We start from the raw sequence: 11,888 nt of genomic DNA on the forward strand, positions 1-11,888 counted from the left end.
ATGTAAATACATAAGTTGTCGTGACTTCCTGATCATACCATTTTTTACAGTGAATGCCATAAGCTGCATGCAAAATATTTTCTAAATCATATAATAGACAATAATTATTAAATGAGCTAATAAATGGATTAAATAAATATGTTCAGTCAATTAAAATTATTATTATTATTATATTTGTTCAATTAATACATTGAATTATTAATATAAAGCCATAAGCGGCATGCAAAATAATTATGGAATTATAAACAGATTATAATTATTTAAAATTAGTTAATAAATCAATCTAATAAATTAATTCAAAATTAATCATAAAATAATAAAAGCATTATTATTATTATTATTATTATTATTATTACTCTAAAACTATTCTAAATCATTTTTGCTATTTTTAAATTATTGTTTCTCAATTAATACAATGCCATAAAATGCATGCAAAATAATTTATAAATTGTATAATAGATAATAAGTATTAAAAATTAGTTAATAAATGAATTTAATGAATTAATTTAATTAAAAGTTATATTATTATTATTAATATCCATTTGTTAAATTAACAAATCAAATTATTAATATAATGCCATGAAAGCTAAATGCAAACTATTTATCCAATTATATAATAATTAAAGATGAACTAATACATTAATTTAATAAATTACTACAATTATTTAAACAAATAATAAAGTATTATTATTATTATCATTAATATATTTGTTAAATTAATACATTGAAGTAATTAATTTAATTTAAAAAAATTAAATGGTCACATATCTTTAATATAATACGGTAATTATTTTATACACAGCTTTTATGACATATTAATTGAAAGACATTAATTGAAAATTATGGGTAAAAAAAAATACATTTTAAAAAAAGATAAATGAAAACGATCAGTTACAGGACAAGGGCAGTTACTTTCCCTTGAACATTCATGCAAATGAACTGAAACATTGATGTCTATAGACTCGTTAGTTTCCAAATGTGTATTTCATTGACATTACATCATTCCCACTGTGGATTTGCATTTCTCAAGACACTAAACAAACCAAATGAGCATGTCAACATTTCCACACAACAAACACACACCCTCTTCTAATCTATACACACTTTGTCATCCCTCACAAACACTGCAGTAGCACATTTTCACACTAACAAGAGGCCAGAGGTCTGTTTGTGGGCCAGTTTACATGGTGGAGGAGTCTAAGAAGACTCTTTTAAGAGCAAGAGAAAGAAAACGAGGGCAGCCAACAGGATGGGGGCCGACACCACCCTGTGTGCCAGGCCGTTTGGCAGCTGATGTGCCCTTTTCAGGTGGCATCTGTAGTAAAACTCCAACCATACAGTCCTGTGCTGCTGTCACAATACAGCGTGTGGACGTCTGGTGTGGCATGATGACACTTCAAACTTACAGCTATGAGCTCTGTGGAGACACACAGCGCCATCCTCTGGTAGCATTTAACACCACACAGTTATCATCATGAGACGGAGATCTAAAAATGTGTAAACTGACTGATTACTGTTATGGTGTTGTTTGTACAGGCCATTTGCTGAAAGATGTGAGGTCCTACAAGAAAGAAGACCTCATCTCAACCCCTGCACTGGGAAAACTAAATCTGTATTTCGCAGACCTGCTTCAGGTTGTTGGGCTTATGGACCATTTGACTTGACACACAGAAGCACATTACAGAATGGTGAGAGTCGGACAAGAGGTCGGTTGTTGTGCCCTCTCGCTGTATGCTCTTATCGACACTGCTACGAGAACACACACACACACACAACACATTCGGTCCTGTTTACTTTGTGTGTTTCTGAGGATTTATTTAGATTCTAGATGTTTTTAGCTTAGCCAAGCAAACCACTGGTATTTCCTCCACATCTCGCTGCCATACACAAGCCCCTGTGTGTGTATTTATGTTAAAGGCATGCTGTAGTTAGCTCTCTGTGGGTTATCTGGCTTCTGTAGAACGATTCTGCCGCTTACGAGCACATTCATTAGAATCAGATACACAGAGTCACTCTTGTTCATCATGTGTAATACAGAACTGGTGTCAGTTTACCATAGGTACAAAGGATTTGATGCAAGATGAGAGTAGTCTGAACAAAAACAACCAAAAAGGTATTTGTCAAGTATCCTAAAAATACTAAGTAATCTATATTATCAACAAAAAAAAAGCTTCTTAAGGTAACTTCACATTTCCACTATATTATGATCGCACATATAATAATAATAATAATAATAATAATTGTTGCTTTTGTTGTTCATATTAGTTGTTATTATTAACAACGCCACTTAGCTGTTATAAATTCACTGTAAACCACGGCTTCACGGGGCTTATTGCTTTTATAAAACGGTTATTCCATATATGTAGTAAGGTTTCACAGAATAAAACAGAGCAAATAAAGTGTAATGATATAAATAAAAACAGTATTCTTCCACCAAACAATGTAGTTCCTCGGAAACAGTTGTGGTTCCAACAAAGTCGTTGCCGAGCAACACACAGAAGTAAACAAAGGTGTATGTTTGTAGAGTAATTTACAACAGCTTCGAACGCGGCTCAACCAATCAGAATCAAGGACCGGAACTATCCGTTTTATAATAAATAATTTACAATTAATTAATTAATTAATTAAAGATTTATTTGACTAATTTGTAATAATTATATATCTATTATCTATGAAGAATTATTTTGCATTCAGTTTTTATGTGGCAGTTATTATTCATAGTAGTAGTATTATAACAATAATAATTGTTGTTGTCAGTAAATTAATTGCACATTAGATTTATATATTAAAATGTAAAATACTTTTGCAGTTTAGCATGTCAAACTGTACAACATTGTTTTGTCATGTTGTTACAATAAATTAAAACATACAAAATGATCTGTTATGACAATTGCTGATATTAGCTTCAGATTAAAAAATAAAAATAAATAAAAAATAATAATATTAATAAATTAATAAGACTAACCTCATATTTTTTAAACAGCATATTTGGTTCATTTGAGCCCTACTGATGGCGTTGTGGTGGTATATGAGCCAATCAACATTGAGAAACACTGGTCTATGTCTGCCTGAGTCAATTTTGTGTCCATTATAAAATAAAAATAGACTTTTGCTGGAGTAATGTGAGCACAGAACATGACAGGAATAGTGACCAGTGTATAAAAGGTCCTTTGTCTCAATAACTTAAACTGAGAGGGAAATGGGAAGCAGAGCAGAAACAAAGAAAAGAGAGAGAGACAATGTATTGTAAATGAGAAGCACAGAGTATATCTACCTCCATCTGTCTCTGTCACCACTCTGCAAGAAGAGGGGAGCGCAGCTTCTTTCACAGGCTTTTTTTCCCTTCTCGCCTGTTCCTGTCTAAGTCTCACACTCCTCTCATTTCTCATGTCTTTTGCTCTGTCACCAAGGTGCAGGAGCCTGGGGTGAACTCATAATGAGCTTGTGAAACTCACTTTTCCTATTGTTTTCCTGGATTAACGCACACACTCAGAGTCTGTGCTTCAGTTGGGTTTCCTCTCAATGTACAGACAACAGCAGCCTTGATCTTTGCTCGGCTGTAGCAGCACAGTGACAGCATGTCACAGGTAGAAGTAAGACCCACTAATGATGCCAGCACTCATGTGCACATACATATGAATAATGGATTTCCTTCCCATATTGCTATTGGAACGCACTGTCAAATGATAACTACTATATTATATACTATAGTATATTTTATATAGAACACATTTTATATTATGGATTATTCTCAGGAAACCGTGCCATTTGTGTCCCAAATGTGTACATCAATATTGTTATTGTTAATTAAAATAAATAAAATGTTTAAAAGCATTTTGTTACTTGAAATAAAGCTGAAATAAAATGAAATTTTAATATTAGATGAAGCTGAAGTTGGAGTACTAAAAATTTTTTTTTTTAAATAAACAACAACAATAACTACAAGTATTTAGACATTTAAAAAACAAAACTGAATAGCACATAACTGTCACGATGCGCTACTGTGAGGAGCGAGGAACGAGGAAACGTGGAGTAAACTTCAAACGAACAGACTTTAATTAACATCAAAGGAACCAGGAACACACACATAGCTGGGAAAGACGAACATTCAATACCTGACAAAGAAACTTAGAACAGGACTCACTATAAATACACAGGACTTGACGAGGGGATGACGAGACACACCTGGAACTAATGCGCAATAAAACACATGGGAAAACTAGGTCAGGGCAGGCACATGGAGAGGGAAAAACACACAGATAAAGTCCAGGGGCGTGACAATAACAGTTATTAAAAATTAAACTAAAATTAAAACAAAGTGTAATAATAAATGCTAATTCGAAATATCAATAAAAAACTATAATGTTATTAATACTATTAATATAATAACAGATATTGATTCTACAGATATACACTTTTTAACATTTAAGTCTATTTATCATGTAATTCATAAAGAATGCTACATCTCAATGGGTACATTTCAAATTACAAATACATACAAATAAATATGCTGGTACTGTAGGCTTCAGGTAAAAAAAAGTTTCAGTAGTAGTTGCTGTTTTAAGAAAGAAAAAAAATACTACCACTACTAAAGTGTGTCTGTGTCTTTCTAAATCATAGACTACAAAACTTGTATGTTCCAATAAGGTCAAGGAATGCCATGAATGAATTAATAAATAACATTTATCGACACATTTAGATAGCTTTACTGAATCTGTCTGTTAAATCGGACATTTCCTTAAAATATATTGGAGCAGGGCCATTTGAAATGTTTCTGAATGTATCTAGCGCCATCTAGTGGTGAAATAAATCAAAACGATGGGCTGTGCATCTGAAAACAAATATTAATCTAACGTTACACAGGACAGGAGCATCTCTCGCTAGACTTACTGAAGTGAAATGCCTGTATAGTGCCCCAGTTCAAATATCACTTTTTAAATATAAAATAATTTATACCGTAAATATAGAATCCAGAACTAATGATGACAGAATATGACGAACGAGTTGGTAAAAGGTCTGAAAGTGTTCGCGGTTCAGTGTGATTCATTCGGAGAGTTCGTATAAACGTGTCTTTAATTCAATAAAAGATATGCGAAATAGACTAATAGCTATGTAGTTTATTTTATAAAAACATACCTAATTTAAAAGCCATATTTCTCATAATACCACATATTTATGGGGAAACGCAGAGAACCAAAAACGATCAGTGAGTCACCAATCACTAATCCGCTTTCAACACTAGGTGGCGCAGTAATACAGGCAGCATGGCACATGTCTCCTGTGGTATATGGAATTATGGCGAGAAACAAAAAAATAAAAATTAAACAAATATCCCTAAAGAGAGCAAGACCAAAGACCAACTGATCTGATAGTTACTTGTGCAAGAAAGAAGAAAAAACTTAAAAAGAAAGAAAGAAAGAAAGAAAGAAAGATCATAATAATTGGTGGATGCCTGCCACGGACCCCCTACTGGTCAGGACCCTGATGATTCGTTCATTCATTATATTCAGAAAGACATTTATGAACAGCAGCTCGTTTGTAATGATGTACAATAGTCCTCAAGTGGCATTTCGTCGAAATGTTTTGCAGTTTTGGTTATTGCTGAATAATTATTTGTTGTTAAAATGTTTTCGAAAGCTGCAAGTTGAATTAGAAAAGAAAAGAAAAGAAAAGAAAGAATAAAGACATAACGTGAACACTGCTGGAACAGAAACCGGTAGAAGTGTGAAGTAACTGAAGAATAAAACAATTTAGAGGCTTCTAAATTTCGATCAACATTTATGTTCTTGAAATTGTGACATTCAAGCTCATTTTATAGCTCCAAAACATAAAGACGAATTTAAAATGGGAACTGATTACTAGATAGGTTGCAAAGCACAAATTATGTTATATAATTCTGTTTGTAAGCAACAGTTTTAGCTAAAATTTGTTTGCAACTGTCAAAAATAATATCATTACTTCACATCACAACTCATCTTAAAATCATGAATTAATATTTAATTAATGAAACGATTTTTTTGTAACGGATTACAGTATTTTTAGAGAATTATTTAATGAAACGATTAAATATATAGACCTGGAAATTGTACACATTTATTTGTAAATTCAGTCATATAACAACTTAATTTGTTAAAATAATAGGCTAATAATTATACATAATTTTATACAATTAAAATTAACCGTTTCGGAAAATACCTGGTTATCTAATTAAATTCTGTGATGATGGTCATTTACATTTTTGTAGTAATCTATTTCTGTAGCCTAGAGATCATTAACATTTTGTAGTGGCTGTAAATGTAATAAATTATTGTATTCAGTAATTCCTACAATTTATATATATATATATATATATATACACACACACACACACACACACACATTCGGTATTCTTCATTTTAACAAGCCTTTAGTCTGTCTGTTTATGAATGACTTTAATCATCTCCCTGCAATCCTAGTCTATACGCCACGCCTACTTCGAGGAGCTTGTGATCTATTGGCTGAAAGAGACAAGAATACTAGATTAGACACCGTATTTGCCGCACTTGGGTGTATATAGGACTTCTCTCACAAAAAGCAGCCACTTGTTGCTTTTAACCTGACCGGTCAGAAATTGCATTGTGCGTTACTGTGAGAGCGTGGGCTCCAGAGACAAACATTTGCCTTAAAGGCACTGGAGATATGAACACCATCGACGCGCAGATCCATAACAATAGTTACGCTGCTGTCAACCCTCTCCAGCAACTGCAAAAAAGCGCGCACGAGACACCGGATATGGCCGTGTATTGTGACAACTTCAGTGTTTACCACCAACAGAGTTTACCTGCGGCGCAGAGACCAGCGGGCTACGGCCTGGGGGACTACGCGACCCCAAACCCATACCTGTGGCTCAATGGACCCAGTGTTAACTCCTCTTCGTCTTACATACATGGCAACAACAGCCCGTCGTTCATCCCTCCGGTTTACGGCTCTCAAAGGCAATATCTCACCAACTCCTCCGGGTTCGCCGGTCCGGACTTGGGCTGGCTCTCTATCGCGAGCCAAGAGGAACTGTTAAAGCTCGTGCGCCCGCCTTACTCGTACTCGGCTCTGATAGCCATGGCAATACAGAACGCGCACGAGAAGAAGTTAACTTTGAGCCAGATATATCAATATGTGGCGGATAATTTCCCGTTTTATAAGAAGAGTAAGGCGGGATGGCAGAACTCCATTAGGCACAACCTTTCACTGAATGACTGCTTTAAAAAAGTGCCGCGGGACGAAGACGACCCAGGTGAGTGATGCTCGTGCACCTTTGCATAAGGGTCAGTGACGTGACGCTTATTTTTGTATAGATCTATTAAGTACCGTTCATAAATAAATGACTTGAGATCACAAATTACTTGAACTTCTAGTTATTTTTGAATAACTACGAAATTGCAATGCAAGGTTCTTGGAGAAAAAAAGAGAAATGTTTACATATTGTATTTTCAATAAAATGGAAATAATGTTATAAATTTGTGTTGTAAATGTTATAAATTAATGTTATAAATATTTAAAATATCTATATTAGTGCCTAAATATTTAAAAAAATATTTTGTCTGTCGAATAAAATTCATCCATTCTATTTTAATATGACAAAAAAGAAGACCCCTTTAGACCCTTATGACTGATCATTACATTTTTGAATATATATATATATATATATATATGCCTTTTTTGAAAAAAAAGTATAGGCTATAACAAAGAAAAATTAGGCTATAATATATTATATAATATTATTTTGTAATTTTTAGTAAAAGGCACATTTTGGCCAAGTGAAAAAAACCTTAAGAAAACGTCTTTATATTCATAATTAGTAGCTATAGCATATACAAAAGTGATATTAGAAAAAAGACTCATCTGTTCTTTAATGTTATTTTAAAGATAATGAAAACTAAGTCGTGTATTTGGTGAAGGCGCAGGTAAAGTATGCTATTTTATTTGTTTTTGATGGTTTCTACACTTGACATTTTTAAGTCATTAAACCATAAAATCTAAATTTTATGATACAAACAAAAAATGCCATAAACTTTTAAAAATATATACGATTACGTATAGCCTAGGCTACATTAATATAGCCTACTACAGATTTCTCATTCATCACACACAGTCTTATTTCTCTAAATTTCGTTTAGAGATTTAAATTAATCGAATTTCCCTGTAAATATCTTTTGCATTGAAAGTTGCTAGCTTTGGGTTCTAAAATAAACTCTCCGTATTGTTTGAAGGCAAAGGAAACTACTGGACTCTGGACCCCAACTGTGAAAAGATGTTTGACAACGGCAACTTTCGTAGAAAAAGGAAGCGCAGGTCTGACTCCAGCACAGGTGTTGCCAGCAACACAAAACCGGAGGAGGACCGACAGCTCGCAGGAATCAAATCCACCGACAGCCCTCACCTCACCGGACCCGCATCTCCTGACACTGACGCGGCCAATGATAGCCACAAGGGCGCGTCTCCTGCGGGCCTCGCCAGCGCTCCGTGCTTCAACAACTTCTTCAACAGTATGTCAGCCTTAAGCTCGTCTTCCGCTCCGACTAGCAGACAGGGCTCTCTGGGGCTGGTAAACGAACTCTCCAGCCGAAATATCAGCGCACTGAGCCCGTACCACGCCAGCTCAGCGCCTGACGCAGGTGGAGCGGGTGAGCTGCAGGACAGCGTGCATGTCAACCGTGGAATGTACTATAACTCTTTTACCGGCGGCCAGAGTGCGCAGTTCAACGGACACTTCTACAACAACTTCAGCGTGAACAGTCTCATTTACCCTCGAGACGGAACGGAGTTATGAATCTGTCATACTCGTGAATACCTACGACGCGTTTCTAAAAAGAAAAAAAAACAAAGAATTATTTCAGCACTGTCTATGCGCTGCTGAAATGTGACAGGCATTATAAACAGATAACATTCATTTAAACGCGACATTTACGCACTGACAGCCACCAAATGAGTGAAATCTGGTGTAAAACACTGGTTAAAACATTTTATTCTGTGAAAAATCTACTAGTTATGCATTGGATTCTTTTATGTCTTATTTTAACAGATTTCCATGTTATGTGCCAGTTTTTTTGATTATGCACTAATTTAAATGGATTTATCCTTTTAGTTTGAATTTATAATAGTCTTAAACAGTAGTTTGATGGAGGGATTGCCTTGGTATCCATGATTGCCAAGATTCAGTATTGTTCAATATCGAAAAACGTTCTCTGTGTCTCCTTTTTTTCCTTTCTATTGTGTATTATTTGTAAATGCAGTTGTTTTGTTATATACACTTGTTTTTAACTATTTATATTAAGTTATGTATCTTGCCGTTTGTCCTTTAAGCAGAAAACATGTGGTCTGGTAAGCTATGAACGGTTAAAATGAAACTTTTACCTGCAAAGTAAGATAATAAGTGAATTATCGATTGTCATCATGCCACTAACTCACTTGATTTTTAAATGATATTTCATAGGTGATGATCTTTACACTGATAAAAGTCACTACATTTATTATTTTTCGCACAGTTTCTGCAAAATATTAATTTTTAAAGAAAATAAAGAATTCCAAATCCGAATCTCAATTATTATTTTTTTTATTTATGCTTTTTTCCCCCTTGAACAACTCCTGAACATATGGCCTGTAAAAGTCAACTGTGCACATTAGATCTAAACTAAAGCCAAAGATTGCACTTTTAATGACAAACACAGATTTAATTCAAGCATTAAAATTACTAAGAAAAAAATATATTTAAAAAAGCATCAAAAGGCAAATGTGGAACATTTTGTAATTTAAAAACTGTATTTAAATATAAAACTTTAAGCAAATGACTCAGCATATAGGCTACATATATAAATCACACCAAAATATAATTTATAAGTTTTGTTAATTTTCAATTAGACAGGCGTGAAGCATATGGGCACTGACTCTAAACATCTGCAAGTTTAGATTTTTATTGCATCATAAACAATAGCCGAGAACTAGATTAAAACAATGACTACCAAAACTCCTATTGTGAATTATTCTATATAGAATACTGACAACAATGTCTTTTTCTTTTAGGTGACATTACAAAAATGTTTTCTTACCCATGCTTTTCACAAGAGCTGAGTAATTCAAAACAAAATAAGCAAACATGTCTATGCGTTCTGTAACCTTCATGACTAAATATTCCTGACTTTAACACAGACAGTTGCACAATGTACATTTTCAAATCTCCGAGACTGAGTAACATCAGCATCATCATACCGACAGTCCTGTGCAGAGCTCAGGTGTATTTCAAGACGGTGTTTCTGCGGCAATACAGTATGAGAAGAAACCAGAAAGATAACACAGATGACAAAGCTGAGGTTTCTGTCTTATTACCCAGTGCCACACAAACAATACCACTATTGTTCTGTGTATGCCAGAACAGCTCTTACTGTGTGCTTGTGTGTTAAAATACCAAATTTAATTACATACATCTCTCCAAATAAATAATCATTTTTGCTATTGATATCTTTAAGAATTTTAAAGTCTTTAATCTACAAAGAGCACACGTATAGAACAACTTTTGATGGCATTAAAGCGCACTGAAGTGAGATGAATTAAAAGGGGTTGCCCACCTCCTTTTGTCCTCTCTTCATTACAGCTGTCTGAGTAAAAGCGGGACAGACCCAAGTGCTTGTTTAGAGATTAAAGGGAGAAAAAAACTCCCATTGAGAAATTCCCTCAGTAAGCAGGGCAGTGCCACCCAGGAGGAGATGGAGAGGTGTGGCTTTGGGTGGAGACCAGTCAACTTCAGGTTCAGAGAAACAAAATGAAAGCACAAATTAAATAAGACTGTTTTCTAAATTTCTAAATTCTGTATGTACACATATTATATTACATTATATGATATTATATTATATACTCAATTAACTACAATTAGTCACATGTTGTCAACTCACTAATCACAGTGGTCTTTGGCACCTCAGATGAAGCCACAGTAATTATTAGAGTTTGGAGGGGGCAGGAGCTTATTTAGCATCTTCTGAGTCACCATATTTACTCAGACACCACGCAAGGCGGCTTTTTACACTGAGCACTTTACCCTACTGCCAAATATGACGTTGTCAATTAGACGCTCTGTGCTTAGTAAATGCCTGGGACATCAGGCAATCAACCGGCCCTCGCCTGCACCCAGCCCTTTGCGCTCATCTCTGTTTGTTTGCCTGAAAAGCATCTTTGTTCATCAGCACAGAGGAACTGTACTCCTGGAATATGTGAAAAACAGAGTCCTATCAGAGACTACTTGCTTCTGGATGACCCTAATGCTGGGTGTGTGTGGGGGTTTTTTTTGGTTGGGGGGTACATATGCACAGAAAATTAGAAGCTGATATATTTACTTTTTTTATTTTATTATTTACTATTTATTTACCCCACAAGCACAAAAGTGGCTGTGAATGACATCTGCAATTTTCAAAGATTGGGCATAAAACACGGGCCTGTTTATTTGTGTCTCTTTGAGTTTTTTCTTGATCTTATAGAGCATTACACATGAAATGCGAGGGGATAAAAACAAGATATGTGGCCACAAATACAGAATTGCATACAATTAAATATAATATATATAATTTGTTGTCTCCTTTTTGTTAAATTGTGGCCACAATTTAACTAAATTACAATGAGGGAATTAATCAGTACAACCATGAATTAACTAAAATAAAGGAAGAATTAATAAAACATTACCACGATCAAATGAATGAGTCGTGGGAATTATTATTATTTTGTACACACGTGATGTGTGTGACACCATATAATTCCACTGTCTTTTCTATTCAAGTCCAGATCAGTTTAAATTAACCAAAAAATGGTTGTCTATCATAACTGTCTAGTTTTAAAAATCACAAAATCATAGAGTAATTCTAGCATTA

At 34.4% G+C, this 11,888-nt stretch overlaps 1 protein-coding gene across 1 annotated transcript; it reads left to right on the forward strand.

Annotated features, from left to right (window-relative positions):
- The first annotated feature begins 6,563 nt into the window (after positions 1 to 6,563).
- Positions 6,564 to 8,857, forward strand: LOC107747601 (forkhead box protein I1c-like). Its single transcript, XM_016562200.1, has 2 exons — positions 6,564 to 7,270; positions 8,247 to 8,857. The coding sequence occupies exons 1-2, from the start codon at positions 6,679 to 6,681 to the stop codon at positions 8,804 to 8,806; spliced, it is 1,152 nt and encodes a 383-aa protein (XP_016417686.1). The 5' UTR covers positions 6,564 to 6,678; the 3' UTR covers positions 8,807 to 8,857.
- The last annotated feature ends 3,031 nt before the right edge of the window (positions 8,858 to 11,888 follow it).

This window comes from Sinocyclocheilus rhinocerous, unplaced genomic scaffold (assembly GCF_001515625.1).
Source record: "Sinocyclocheilus rhinocerous isolate Xijiao unplaced genomic scaffold, SAMN03320098_v1.1 scaffold469, whole genome shotgun sequence".
NCBI lineage: Eukaryota > Metazoa > Chordata > Actinopteri > Cypriniformes > Cyprinidae > Sinocyclocheilus > Sinocyclocheilus rhinocerous.

Coding starts and splice junctions, on each gene's coding strand:
- LOC107747601 (XM_016562200.1), top strand. CDS start 6,679: ATGAACACCATCGACGCGCAGATCCATAACAATAGTTACGCTGCTGTC. Junction 7,271..8,246: donor GCGGGACGAAGACGACCCAG/GTGAGTGATGCT, acceptor TATTGTTTGAAG/GCAAAGGAAACTACTGGACT.